The 15,533-nt window shown below is 39.2% G+C and overlaps 1 protein-coding gene across 7 annotated transcripts in view; it reads right to left on the reverse strand.

Annotated features, from left to right (window-relative positions):
• AOX1 (aldehyde oxidase 1) overlaps nt 1-15,533 on the reverse strand; it is a 52,337-nt gene that overhangs the window by 3,354 nt on the left and 33,450 nt on the right. For 2 of the 7 annotated variants that reach the window (XR_005701614.2, XR_005701609.2), the window contains 7 exons: nt 14,476-14,590; nt 13,819-13,884; nt 13,048-13,236; nt 12,453-12,620; nt 8,558-11,475; nt 5,591-6,021; nt 1,436-1,573 (listed from right to left, as the gene is read on the reverse strand). Coding sequence is in view for 1 of the 7 variants with exons in the window: in XM_040069320.2 (XP_039925254.1) it covers nt 11,416-11,475; nt 12,453-12,620; nt 13,048-13,236; nt 13,819-13,884; nt 14,476-14,590 (598 nt within the window). In the remaining 6 variants the exon portion in view is untranslated. Of the gene's footprint in view, nt 1-1,435; nt 1,574-5,590; nt 6,022-7,840; nt 11,476-12,452; nt 12,621-13,047; nt 13,237-13,818; nt 13,885-14,475; nt 14,591-15,533 lie in introns of those variants that run through there. The other 5 variants (XR_005701613.2, XR_005701612.2, XR_005701611.2 and 2 more) reach the window with 4 other exon arrangements.

The raw sequence follows: 15,533 nt of genomic DNA on the forward strand, positions 1-15,533 counted from the left end.
CAATCTCTCCCAGCAACAGTCACCAGCCACACTCTACCACTCATGCAAGAGTCCACAGAAAAGCCATCTCCTCAGGTCTTCTTTAGCCAAACCATAATGAACCACAGACCCTGTCCCAGAGGGTTTTAGGGTGCTCAATTCATAGACCTGCCACTACCACTTACCAAGCTGATTTCAGTGCTGGCACTGTTTACCTGTTTGTTTTTAATGTGAGGATTTAGAAGACAAGAGTTTACTGCAAGTTGGATCTTGCATTACCTTGCAGAGCTGGCTTTATATCTGAGAAGTGGCTCATATTCAGTTCTGAGTTACATATTAATCATCTGCAGATGGGATAGGGCAGTTAGGACGTTAGCAGTATTCCAAAGTAATAAAAGGGATGGATGGCTCTGCTTTTTCTGGACATTGCATGGGCTCTAGGATGATAGCTTTTGTTTTGATTCATGGCATTCATCAGGATACTCTTAGGGCTGGGGGAAGGTTGGTGCTGGATTCCAATTTCAGAAGAGGAGAACTTTGGTTTCCTTCTGTGTCTTGATAGTCAATGAAATGATGATGATTTGCCTCAGAAGAAACGATTACCCAGTAACTGGGCAAAATACCTTCTCATGTCACTCACTGTTTATTTTCCAAAGACAGGGTGCTGTCCACCAGTGATTAACACATCTATATTTATTTTCAGGACAAAATGGAGTGGACACCTGCTCCTGAAAGGAACATTAGAAAAATCCCCAAATCCCTTTTTATTACAGCCTCTTGATGCAGATTGCAAATGACATTACATGTACATGGCCAAATTCCTAGTGGTGCCAATAAATCAGCCCATTCTATGTTTTAGTTTCTTATTAACCTACCATGCTGAGCTTAGGCTGATTCAGCAAGGTTTTTTTTGTTGTTGTTTGGTTTTTTTGTTTGTTTTTTGGTTTTGTTTTTGTTTTGGCAACAGTAACAGCAGAAACGAGCTTTTCAGCAGTTTTCTCTTTAGCTTCTCAACAGGGACATGCAAGTTCCCTGAAGAATGAATGGGACAGGGAAAGGCAAGGAGGTCAAAGTACAGGAGAGCAGTGACACAAAGGGTTGATGTGAGCATACCAATGTATTAGGATAAAAACCATTTTCCCTGAATATCTGGAGTGAAATTCATGCCACCATGCCTCAGAGAGGCCTGAATTGTTGGGATTTATACAGCTCAGACCAGAGGGAAACTGCCTCGTGCCTTTGTTCTGGCTTTCAGAGAGTGACTAGCATCACCAAGAGGCCAGAAAATTTTCAAGCCTCTCTCCAAGATTTACTGCCAAAGAGATAAAAAAGATTATGTCATCAGGATAATGCCCCCCCCGGAGGGTTCAGGACTGAAGTTCCTTTTTCATTTAGTCTTGTCATCTTTAATTAATTTTAGTTAAATCACTCCTTTGATTTAGTTAAATCAACTTACTTGTTGGCTGCCACAGCTGCAATTACAACAAAGAGTGATGGTTTAGTATCTTCCCCACAAATGCTCCACCAACACGTTTCACATGGCACACATAATTTTTTTGGACTGGAGGTTATTTAAAGCTGAAGCCACCAATTCCTGCAAAAGTGAATATCCAGAATTTTACCTATCAAAATACATATTAAAAAATACCTATTTTCTATGACTAATGATATATTAAAAGCGATGAGGTTTAAGACTCCATGGCAGAAAAACAGAGTTGCTATAGGAACAAACAAACAAAAATAATTCAAACAACTAAAAATGCCAGTGAAAGCACAGTCTAGTCTTTAAAAGAATAGTGGAAATGTAAAAACAGTTCTGTAAACTAGTTTGATTATCTGATGCCAGATATGATAATCCCTACATAGAACTGCATGTTCCATCTGCAGCTGGAGATAAAGCATGCACTAAAACAGCAAGCCAAATGGAACCCAGGGATTGTTTACAGCACACAGACAGTGTCACTAAAATACTGACACTGCATTTTGAAAATACCTCCTCTGACTGTGCTTCCAAAGATGTAGAGGTTTAACTTGTCAGGCTGACAAAAAAAAAAGCTTTAAAAATGTGAGCCAGCGATGAACTGCAAAAAACAATTAGCAAAAGCTAATACTAAACTTGTAGAAATTAGCATGTATTCTTTGAAACTGTTGTTTCAAACTGGGACCTGTTAGCTTTTTTCCCCAAAAAACTTCATACCATTCATATGTTATTAATATTATTTCATTATTAATTTATCATTATTTACACCTGATTCTGACCCCATCAGCATCAGTGTCACTACTTATACAAGCAATACAACTTGTCTGAAATGCACTTTCTCAAGGAGAAGACACTCATTACTGCAATAAAAGTGATTGTCCCGGATTGTACTGATTGTCACTAATTTTAGGAGGATTTGACCAATATATCTAAGACAGAATTAGTCTTTTCTCCACAAGAAGATTACAGTCATATTATCCATCCAAGATACCCTTTGTTCATCCCATAGTAACACTGCTCATCTGTGTCTGTACTGCCTTGTAAAATGCCAACAGCACAAGACCTGCTGTTCCATTCTGCTTCAGCAGCAGCAGTCAGACCACTTATTTTCATAAAAGGATTCAGAAAAATTAATCTGAATTGGGAACACCCTTAGGGGGGTTCAAGAGAAGCAGAGAAGGCTGAAAGCAACTCCTGGTCATGTAGTTCAGCTTTAAGGTTATTTAGAGTGGTAAGAAACAAGTATGACAGAATCACAGAGTATTGTGAGTTGGAAGGGATCCACAAGGATCATCAAGTCCAAGTCTTAAGTGAATGTCCCATATGTGCATTGAACCCACCATTAATACTTTGTTTTACCAGTATATCTGATTTTACACTCAAAAACTTTAGTTTTAGTTTAAATGCTACAGTAACAGCATTTACAGAGAGACACACTAGAAGCAGCTGGGCTTTCTAATGTCAGAAATATTTTATTCTGGAGGCAAAGCCACATATTTTAAGAGAAAATATAACAGCAATACTTTTCTCAATCAGGCACAGATGAGTCTGATGAAGAAAGTTTATAAAGCGCTCTTTCTGTAGCCCCAGAAAGAAACTTCAGATTCAGACAGCCACAGAACTTTTAAAGTAGGGGTTAGCAGGTTTTACTATGTAATACTCTCGTGACAAATGTAAAAATCAGGATTACATGTTGAACAATATGTGTCAGAGATGGAAAATCCTCTCAGCAGGATTTACATTGCTTTACCGAAGCAACATCAAACTACCCAAAATGAAGGGCCAGCAGGGACAAGAGGCAGGACTGACAGCCAGGTTTTCATCTCCACTTTCTGTTGACAAGTCTTGCAAAAAAAGATCCATGTGCCTTTTCACTGTGTCAGCACAGTTAATTTAAAAGGCGATTCAGCGTGAAAGTGGCAGAAGCAGCCTCCCCAAAAAGTAGTGGTAATTTCCCTTGGTGAAACTGCTTAAACTCACATGTTGCTCATGTGACAGCTGATGGATAATCTTCCTGCTCTTCAAAGTGACCTTTTGACTGCCAGCACTACTTATTGTATTTTGCTCATTTTGTTGTCCCCATCTCCACTATTCTTGGGTGCAACCATCTCTTTGAAAGGCAAGACTCCGAAATACCCTCTGTGATAGCTGTAGGTCTGTGGCATGACTTGTCACTGGATAGAACAGGTTGGGGTGTCTTTTTTCTTTTAATTTGTGGAAGGAACTAACACATTTCTCCTGAACTTTCTTCTCCAGGCTGTTTGTTTCTTAAATCACTACTATGGCTCAAAACTTCTGGGCAGCCAAAGCACCTTTACTACTGCCAACACATGTTTTGCAGGCTTTCAGCTCATGGGAATCCTTTTGTATTTCACGGGAAACCTGCCACAGCCAGCCAGCTCCTCATGGGCAGAGGCACTCATCCTGCACTGCAGTGGGCACCTGCTCTGGGACCGACCCTCTGATGTCGATGCTGGCAGACTCCTGCGCTCACTCCTTCACTGACTTCAATCGCAACACATTGGTTCGTGGCTGGGCCTCCCTCTCCCCACCCCGTCCTCCTCCTCCTCTCCACTAGAGGGATACCTCAGAGCACAGGAACGAGGACGCGTTTCCTCTGCCCCCAACCCCCAATGCCACACGCTGCCGCCTTTGCTCACAGCGCTTAGGGCCTTACTGTTTGAGTAGCTGCAACCACAGCTCAGGGTTGTTCGTTGTCAATCGCTAATTAGTTAGCGAGAAGAGGTCAGAAATGAGCTTATTGCTGAAGACTGTGTGACAACATGGCATTTTCCTATATATTCCAAATATTCAGGCAGCCTAAGAGTGGGGAGAAAAACGGTAAGAGGTTCAAAGAAGTAGAAGATGATGTCTAGCTGGAAGCGGGAGAGGTTATGGAGGGATGCCAGAATTTTCTTTGCTACTTCCAAGCAGGAATGGCCTGCATGTTTCAACGCCTACTGGAAATAATGGAAATGTTCCTAATAAGTACATGGGAACCTGAATGAAACTTCTGAAACCTGGAGTGTTATCTTTACAGAGTACAGGATGAGAACAGAAAGAGTGAACTCCTTGGCATTTATGTCAGCATGCTCACAGCCAGCAAGGAATTCATCATTTAAAAAAAATCTTTTACCATCTGTTGGAGAAAAATGTAGTTTGTTGAATGAAATATGAAAAACTGAATATGAAACAAGAAGGAAACATTTCTACATTGCAGGTTCAAATTTTCTTGAATCTGTGCAAAATATATTAAGGCCAATATGGACTTAGCAGGATCTAGCCTTTGAGCAGAAAGGTTAATCTATATAGATTTTCCTATATGAATGCCATAATCCTTCATCACACATAAAATACTGAGTATTTTTTACCTTCTAGAAAATTTATGTCTTAAAATGCTAATAATAATCAGAAAATCAGTTATTTAGGTTTAAATACAGCTACCCTATTTCTACACAAAAGCACTTCAGACCATTAAATCATTAAATTACTGTAAGTTTTAAGTAACTATCAAGCACTGCAATAAGATGGGGAATCAGCCCTGTACACATTTAGTTCAAGGACTGCAGAAATTGTGAAGATTTTCCAAAGTTCTTACAGATTCTACGTTGCGAGGATGGGACTTGCTTTGGCTTGATTTCTGGGAGTGTTATTTAAACATGATGCACATGTATATACACAAAAGTACCAGTGACTTCAAGAGAAGGTTCTAGGTGCACGGCCCGAGAGAAGGAGCCAAAATTTCTCTTAAAAAGTGACAGGCAAAAGAAAGAAGAGCAAACAGTGGTGCAAACAAGACAAAGCTAACCTGATAAATGAAGTGACATAACCAGAGGGTAGAAAGAAGGCCTTCCTACCTGTCAGGCATGCCCACCTTGCTTTTCTGAGATGGCTAGATGCCATTTCCTCTTGCCTCGTGAAACAGAAAGACAGTGTCTTCTACTGGCAAATACTTTTTGTGAGTTAAAAGGACAAGAAAATAGCAGGATAATGCTCCCCGTTCTCCAGAATGTACCCATCTAGTAGATGCACAGTAGTATTTAATCTGAAAACTGTTACCCACAGACATGTTCTCTGTTTCAGTGTTCTGCATCTGTCTTAAAGATATTTGGCAGGGGGGCCAAAGCTTACCTTCTGATGGCAAAGGAGAGATGTACCAACTGGTGAGATTGGGTTCCAGTCCCAGGATGATGCCCTGCTTACAATGTGTCTTCCTAAAGACTTTAACAAACAATGAGGTTATTTTTAAGCTTGCCCATCTTATACGTAACACGGATCTGTACCATAAACCCATTTTATTCCATAAAAAGACCCGTTAGAAATTGTATTTGTTTTGTTCAATCTTAACTGAAATTCTACCTTTGTACTTTTTAATGTGATTTACTCTACTGTTCCCTTCAGAAGTCCTTTCTCATATCATCTCTGTTGACAGAAACCAGGTTTACTTTTCTACCCCTCAAAGGCATGGCCATTCCCTCAGCATCTTCAGGCTAGGGGGAGAAATCCGTGTTGTCCTCTTGCCATGGAAAATCAGTTATTCTTTGTTGCCCTTGAGACATTCACTGTGATGGAAATGACAAAGATTTGGTAAATTTGACTAGTGCCAGTATGAAGCACTATATTGCCCAGTGGGACACTGTCATGATAGACAGTGAAACATTAATGGAGCTTTTCACCTGAGGTTCCTGTGGTGCTGAACAGTGCTGAGCTTATATCCTAATTATATTATTGCTCAGGAAACTGAAATAAGAATGAACTAAACGACTTGGTAAGAGACACACCAAATAAATGGCAGGAGATGGTTAATATTAGGTTTCTTTTTCCTACTCTGATGATTCTGAAAGATTTCCCTTGTGTATAAAGTAAACAGTAAAGCAATGTTACTGGACTGTGGGGGAAATCAGGATGCTAAAATCTCACTGTATATGTGACAGAATACAAGAAGTGTGTTCTCTTAGGGAGCATCACTACATCCCCGTTTGGTGAGTCCTTTCTATTGTCTACAATACTAGACCCAGAACAGTTTCTGCAATATAAAAAATGTTAAAATTTGTCTCTCCAGAACTATTGTCTCATTGGGATGGTTGATCAGTATTTACATTTTTGTTTAATCAAAGTATTTTTCTGCCACCTTGTTTCTCAGATTATATATATAGCCTTTTTTCCCCCTGAGGATATAATGTATGTTCTTTTAATATTTGACAAGTGCCATGTGGAATCATGGTTTCAAAATATGCAAAAGTAATCCCTTGGAAACAGCTATCCTTGTAGACAATGCAATTAAAAGACTAGTGGACAAGCCAAAGAACTGTTGCCACTCTGGACTGGCCGTCCAGGTAAATTACATACTTGAAAAACAAAAAAACCTCTATGTGTCTGTGGAACCAATCATAATCTTACTGGTATGGACACCCTGTGTAGGCAGGAGAAGCAGTGCACTCCTCCTGGCTGCTCAGTCTGAACATGCAGAGCAGATGGTGGCAGCTTCCTTCTGTCTGACCAGCTTTAGCAACCAGCAGCAGTTTAGCCAAGATCTTTAATCCAAGATTTGAAAACATTAATTTAATGCTTGAATTCTTAAAGCATGAGTCTCTCAAAGGCAGGGCAAATATCAGAAAGGGAGATTTACTTCCTCTTTCATGGCTTCCGAAAGGATTTTATGCCTTACCATGAATGTTCTGCACTGAGAGGCAATCATTAAGAAAGTTCCACTCTCTGACAAATGTTTACGAAGCCAACTGCCTTGCAGCAAATAGCGTTCTGTGATAGCATGACAAACCAAAGAAGCATGCCATGCATTTTCAGAACTCAAATGAACTTTTGTGCTTGTGAAGTGGTTGTGTAATAGCACCAAGAACTGCCCACGAATATTTGCAAAAGGAATGCAAACAAAGAATTTTGCAAGAAGCTACTGAAACATGAGTGAGGATTCAAAAAAGAGTCTGAACCTGACTGCTTGGATTCTACTCAGTCTGGACTGGTAAATCCTGCACTACTATTTTCACAGATCTCTTCTCTTGCCTCTGATTGCAGATCATGGGCCTTTCTTCCTCCTCCCCCTCCTTTCAAGTTTTCATCTGTCCCTCTGTGAATTTCTAGTAACTACTGCAATTAACCCTCTTCTTTCCTCTTTAAGTCATTTTCCTTTCCTATGGACCTGCACTTAAGTCCGGCCTCAGGTTGTTAGGGTCTATATCCCAGCTGGAAGAAGCCAGTCCAACAGAGAATACAAGACAGAAAAGATGGAGAAGTTCATTTGGGATCTTTCAAATAAAATATTACATTCCACAAAAAAAAAAAAAAAAGAAAAAAAAAAAAAAGAAAAAAAAAAAAAAAAAAAAAGTGCCAACTGTTCCAAAATGAAATGTCTGAGTAAGGGGGTCTTATGGAAAAAGTTGGTTTTGCAGAGGCAAACTATTTATTTTTTGAAAATGTGAGTATTTGTAATCATGTCAACATGTAGATTATCCACATTGAAATGTCTCATTATGTGTGACTAAAACTAGCATCTTCTATTTATCTGAGGACAGATCTTTCAGTTTCACACAAATATCAGGTTTTAAATGTCTATAGGAACTCAGTTATGCTTGACATAACAAATGTGAGTAAGGCCTACCATTAGTTCATGAGGAAATATAAATTCCTGTTTTGGATCCATGGGTAGGAATTGTTCTGCATTGCAAAGACCCAAAAGGAACTGCAAAGAAACTGAGGGGGGGTGGGGGAAGAATGCACACATTCAGGTTAAGTTGCAAGTCTTTGTCAACGGATGAGATTCTTTCCTAGAGATACAAGGAATTTTGACACTTTACAGGTTGAGTTGCACTCAAAAATTCAAGATATCTAAATTGATTTTTTAATCTTTAATTCTGTTAAATGTATTCACAGACTACTCAACAGGGGAATATCAGATTAATCACTCTTAAACCTTTGCTTGAAATACATCAAGCTTTAAAAAGACCTTCCAGTATGTCCTGAAACTGGTTATATCAAATGTGATGCAGTCACATTGGGTGCAATGTCTACTGTGGGAAAATGCAGTGCTGGATTGTATAGTTATGTTCTGTTCATAAACTTACCTTTCCCTTTATAACTTACCTTTCTGCCAGTCACAAAAAAAGGTTTGTTTATCTGATGGTCAAGAGCAAGCCAGCCATGCTCTTGCATCAAAGCCTGAAAAATAAATCTTTATGCATCAAGAGAAATTAATGAAATGCTGTATGCTCTTAAAGGTTGACTGAGTTTGTTTTGTTCTGCAGAATTTTAATTTGATGCTCAGTCTGAAAATAAGCAGGTGGGGATGAGCCAGCACAATGTCTGCCATTTCTCAGCAATTAATGCATGTTCAGATGCTAATGCACCACCTCCTACTCCCCACCCTAACTCTTCTCTGGTGTCTTGAAATAATCTGCAAAGAAATTGAGCCCCTCTAATTCTAACCCTGTAATATAAGAGGGGGAACTTTTGGGTTTGAGCTACAACTTCCAAGTCTGTTTTTCCTGTTTATTTCCAGGTCTGTATATTGCCCAGAATTTAGAATACATAGGCATGCCTGAAGCTAAAACCGAGGACATGCAACCCTCTTCTTTAGGGTGTCGAAAGCAAAGCTCTGGAGCCACAGTTCTCATTTTAGCTTGACCTGAACTATCTATAATTTTTTTTTTTCTGCAGAATGACCAAGTTTTACACACACATTTAAAATGTGTGTATAGTAGTAATGTTGACTTTGTTAAAACTTCCATATTCAACACATGCTGTGTTCTTAAAGAGAGAAATCCCAAATCCTGATTTGGGATTCGAGATTCTCATCCATTTCTTTGTATACATGTCCAGGAAACAAATTAATTTTTAAATACCTTACTGCAGCTGACCTTTATTTTCTTCAAAGGGGAATTACGGATATATTTTTTTAAAGTCTTCATTGTATGTACCTGTCTTTTCAGGTTTCATTTACCAATTTTACATTTTACAGACAGCAAAGCTGTCTGTATTTCATTCAGAGTGAGTGAAGGCTTGCAGGACAAAGTAGCCAGTCCCTGATCTTCTACCACTCCCATTAGAAGGCAAGAAGCTGATTCTCAGCAGAGATATGCTGCTGGTTTTGTGGGTATCCCCTAACATATCTGTGCCAGCTACCACAACACAAGCACTGGAGTGATGTCAGTCACTAGGTCCCTGTAGGCAAAAGCCCTAATGGGTCCTGCCAAGTGCAGTAGTAGTAACCACTGCAGTACTCCTCATGCGTTGTAGGTACAACAATGCAGGCTCAAAGGCCTAAGAACAGAAAGAATCAGACCAAATCCTTGATTTTGGCAGCATACCCATATGTAAGGACCTAAAGAAGTAGTTGCCTGTCTTAAACACTGTCCCCTTTAAGATAATGGAACCTGAGATAAGCCCAGCTGGCACAGCGGGAAGGAGCTGATTCCAGACCCAACAGAGGTGAAGGTTTGGTTAGCATCTGGACAAAAATTCCCACTGTGACAAAATATGGGAAAGGAAACAAGTTCTTATACACACAGTATCTCCAATTATTGGAATGGCATGTGTGCCCCATGGATACCCAGGACCTGGACTGTAGAAAAGTAGTACTTCCAGAAGAATGACTCTGGGATTATTGACTTTGGCACAGGGTCTCGTTTTCACCTCAGGGGCAGACATCTCTCATAATCAGATTGTAACACCAAACAGTGAAACTAAGATGCTTCAAATCAGAAAAACTAATTGTGACAGCAACATTCACATTTAATTTATTGACTTCTAACAATATATAAAAGCCAAATTAATACAAAGAAAGTGCAGAAAATGAAGTAAACCCCAAGAAGGCTTCAACTGCCTAAATCACTTTCAGTACCATTCCAGTGATTACAATTACTATTTCCTGCCTGGTCTCAAGCTGCTGTATCACATCTTCCAGTCCTGTGCTCTCCTGTGCCCTGTCTCTATGGTCTTATGACATCTAAAATGGTCTAGCCAAGTATGTTTAAGGAACTGCATTGCACCGACCCATCATGGTTACAGAGATACAAACTGAAACAATAAAGATTTCACATCTTCATAGCCAATGCAAAAGCTGTTTAAATGACTGACCTGATTTCTGTCACAGATACAGTGTCAGCTCAACAAATGAAGGGAAGACAAGAGAAATTGTGGAACTCTGAGAGGCGGTGAAATAATAACAGCCTGCAGGCTGACATGTCATCCATTCTCCCATTCAAAGCACACTGAACTCCATGTCAGTTTTCCCATTGTGTTCAGAGGCTTTTGGCTTGCTCCATGAGATAAAGAAAGCTTCTGCTGGGAATTACAACTCTGTCAACCTTTGGGATAAAATTCTGTATATCCAGACCAGCCATGGCAACTTGCATGGCATAGCAAAAGAGAATCATAACTGTCGTTTCTTGCATGTTTTTAACACAAAGACACCTGTGCCAAAAGATTCTAAACCAGCTTTACTACAAGTCAGGACATCACTTCTGTTCAAAAAAGTTCTGAATCTAACAAGCAAGTTTCTGATTCCTTGACAAAGATTTCTGCCCTCACACTTCACTGCAAGACTCAAATCTAAATTAGAAAATTAGCTGAAGCCATTACAAAATCACTTACCATATGAAGTTGTTTAGTGTAATATGTGGCAGTAAGTTATCTAGCATACCTTTTCATTTGATTCTAACTTGTGTCTCCTGCAGTATTTGAGCTGTGCTGATCAGCAGATCTTTCTTGTTGAAAATATATAGTTCAAATGCGGAAGATTTATTTCTAACAATTAAATGCAGTAATTTAAACAAAATAGTGTAATGACTGCACTGAAGGAAGAATGAAGATAATGATGTTAAGATACAAAATGCATATTTTTGGTAGCTGATTCTATTCAGAAAAAGAGAAAATACATTTATCTGTGTGTTGATTAGTGTGTGTTGGGGCAGTAAATCAGTTTTCCATTCCGGTCTTGTGCACTATGGTTTGTCAGTCACAGAGATGTGGCCCAAGGAGGAAGCAGCTTCTTGGTTTGCCATCTAAGAGATAAGCAAGAAACGACAACAGTGATTTTATTTGACTGGCAGCCTCCCAACACTGCCCTTATCAGGTGCCTCCAAGTCAGTGATAACTGGGATTAGGACTAAAGAGGGATGGAGAAGCATGGTCCCTGCTCCGGTGGACCTCAGCTCCTTCAAGTTCCTCCTGCAATGAGAGTAAACCCACTTTATAGTGAGAATAAACCCACCTACTGATTCAGGGGCCAATGGTATCTGACCACAATCACAGATATACCATGGGAGTATCTTTGAATGAGAGCTCCAGAGTTTCCATAGCAGAGCCTCAGAGGCTCATGGCACAGCATGGATTTATATGCTGGCAAGGACCTTGCCTCACTAAGTAAAAATTTGCCCAGAAAAAGAATTGTAATAGCAGTGGGAACATGACTACAGTGAACAGTTGCAGAAAACAGAGCTTAAGGGATCAGCATTATATGAAGTGTATTGCCTCATTTGTTTTCCTTCCATCTCTTTGTGTTAGCCCTGAGTTTATTATTTTTCTCTCAAAGAGTACTGGGCCTAGTGAGGAGTACTAGGATGAATTGACAAAGCCAGCATGCAGTTATTGGGGCAAAGCACCTGGAAGGAGACTGAACACGCTTAAAGGTTGATCTATTGCAGGTTAATAAGATGAGCTATTTAATCCTCTATGGGATTTGACATCCAGAAGAAAGGAGGAGGGTTCAGGGAAAGGGAGGGTTGTAAAAATTATGTACATTTCAAAGAAAAAAAAATATACAAAACTCAGGGAAATTCCAATACAATGTTTGAATGGCATTTGTTGAAATAACTTGTGTAAATAAGACCTGTTAGCAGACATTTCAGCTACAAGGAGCTGTATATAAAGCATGACTGATTGGAGACATCATTAGGCACTCCGCTATTTAGGGGTGTCAGAATCAGTAAACACTCCTACCCAGCCACTGTTACACAGAGCATTCCCCACCTTCTCTTACCATCTCAGTAAAGGCATCAGCGCAGTTTGCCCGTATTTGCTCCGCAGTCAGGGGGCTGTTCAGTGCAAACGTCTTTTTCAGTCCTCTTTCATTCCTCACACCAGTTACTGCATCTCTCAAAGCAAAGAACACAGAGCATCCCAAGAAAAATCCTGCCTCACCTATCCCCTGAAAAAGATTTTAAAAAGCCGCTCTCATATAAATACACACATACAGTCCTATTTTGTGTTGCATAGTAAACACAAGTGAGCTGCACACTCTGAATGACATTATGATTTCTGCATCAATTAATATTTTTATTCTAATTTTTCAGTTTATCAACACATTTAGAAGTCTGATTTTAAATTCATCTTTCGGCTTCTGTGTATGGTCTGTTAACAGAACTCTAAAATCATTTGCCAACTGTTAAAGTGACACAACAATATCTGGCTTTATGTCTTATTAGCTTCCCTGATGTCATAAATAAAACAATTTACTGGACACTTGTTTGAAATGCTAAAGGAGAGGAACTGAAAACTTATATGTGTTTTATGTCAAAGTAATTTCTCAGTTTGGCCTGGGATCTAAGAATCTGGCCCTGTGATGATCTGCTTACCTTGGATGCATAGATAGCATAAGGATTTTGAGAAGATGACAGCAGGGAAACACTAAACTGTTCTGGAATATCACAAACAGCAGGGATCTTATACTGATCTGGACCCCGAGTATAGAGGACTCCTTCTGAAGAATACTTTAACTCCTCCATTGTGTACAGTCCAATGCCTTGAACAAAAGCACCTTCAATCTTTAAATAAGAAAAGAAATAGCATTTATGTACTCATGTCTGGTTAACCAAGAAAACTTCATTAATAACTAATTTGTATCACTAGCTGTTACTGTAATAAATGTGAGGCCCGATGCACTTCTGTTTGCCTAAGGAGATTCTTCAACATTTTGGGGCAACTGTAATGGAAAAGGTTTCACACTGCTCTCCCATACCTGAGAAGACAAATGCTTGCATGATGAGGTGATGAGATCAGTGGAGCAGCCTGCAATGAATAAAGATATTTCCCTGCTATCAAGTGGGGAAGTCTCAAAAAACCTGGAGACTGTAGATCACAAACAGGATTTAAGTCCAGTAGATAGAAGACATACACACATACTGGAAGTACTACAGGTTGAAGCCATGGGTAAAATTCAAGTTTCTTTGACATCTACAGAGTTCTGAACTAATTCAATTGGAGCAAGCCTATAGGCAAAAGATATTCTAATATGACCTATAGTCTAGTAAGAAGTGAATGTTTTCTGAATTAATGAGGTGATCTTCATTTCAGATAAGGACGATAGTGTAATAGAAATAAGGCATCAGAAAATTCTTGGCACATACCTGTCCTATATCCACAGCTGGATTTATGCTGCATCCAATGTCCATAACAATGTCTGTTCTAAGGTTCTGTTAATAAAATTCAAATTTATATCACCCAGAGAGATGGACTGAGCATTAAAAGATAATGTGGGTCAGAGCTAGTATTCAGTGAAATAAGAAATACTGAGATAGAGGCCCCTCAATGTACATAATTACAGAATAATTTCCAGTATCTCATCACAAGCAAAATGGGCTTGTCTCAACTTTTACAGAAGTTTAGCCAGAGACAGCCCTGCCAGATTTTTCCAGTGCTCAAGGAAATCTCCATACAAATGTACAGATAGAGGGCATATGATCATCAGTCTATAGCCTTTAGCTGTCCAGATGGTCAAAAGCCTGAAAATTGAATATTGCTGGCAAACAGGGACAGAACAAGCAAAGAACATGTCAGATGTCAGCCATAACCCAAAGGTGAACACATATGACATTGACATGAGTGTCAGAAGCTGGTTATTACTGCACAGCTTTCATTCTGCTCCACCTGTAATTCATATTTACATTGTTGATTTATTTACTATCATATGAAGACAGGTGACTTATTAATCCCAAATCTGAATGATTGTTGGAGAAAGCCTTATTCACATTACTTTCAAAAGTTCTCTGACATTCAGTTATTACCTTATGATCTCCTGTTAGACAATTAATTTCAACCTCTGAACAAGCAGCTCCAAAAAGAAAATATGTGAATGGATGTCCTTCCCCTTTCTCCCAGTCCATGTATTCATTGTAACCCCTGATGGAAGATACAAAGTCCACAAGAAGAAAACTAACCATAGTTTGCATTATAACAAAGCACATAACAAAGATAAGCACATAACTTTGAAACTGCTAGTGATATCTTAAGTACAAAATCTTAAGTGAAACCTTAAGTAACAGCTCAGAACTTCAAAATTTCAAGAAAGCCTACAGAGCACTACTAGGTTAGGTTTGATGCCTCTGGTATTCGTATAAAATGTAGCAGACAATCAATCTCTTTCAGTTCAGGAGAGTCCATAACCAGCATAATCCTAGAAATATACTAATAAAAGCACAGTTACCAAATACAGAATAAACATTTAAGATAGTGGTTACTGGGGTAATAGCACATAAAGAAATTTAGAAAAAGGGAGTAAAACTTGTCAGGACCCATGAAAGAATAACTTACAAGAGATAAATGAAAAAGTCAGAATAACAGAAACAGCCTAAAGAAATGAGTGAGAGGGTTAAAAGAGGAATATTGAAATAAAGGTGTAATTACTTAGAAGGGAGTGGGATTAACTGAGGACACCATGGTAGTCAGGAATGATGGGGTAAATCCAAGGACATGAGAGGACAGTGAAATGTGGTATCTTCCAAACATGGGATCTATGTGACTAAGATGTATTTTCTGACTATGTACGACTGAAATGTCTTTGTTGAGCATATTTAAGATTATCATAAAGCAATGATAGTACAGAACCATGCGCCGAAAAAGGGATACACAAAATCCATATACTCAACTTCTCATAATCCATTTACCTCAGCTGCCTTTGAGATTCTTGGAAGTAGAGACTATGATTGGATAAGAATTAGATCAACACAGGATCTGAGGCTCAGGGATCTGCAGGTGTTTTTGGACACCATTAAATATAGACAGCAAAGTATGACTGCTGTTCATTACTTTGGTGATATCAACATTCCTAAAGGGCTACATAAGC

Source organism: Hirundo rustica, chromosome 7, assembly GCF_015227805.2.
Source record: "Hirundo rustica isolate bHirRus1 chromosome 7, bHirRus1.pri.v3, whole genome shotgun sequence".
Taxonomy (NCBI): domain Eukaryota; kingdom Metazoa; phylum Chordata; class Aves; order Passeriformes; family Hirundinidae; genus Hirundo; species Hirundo rustica.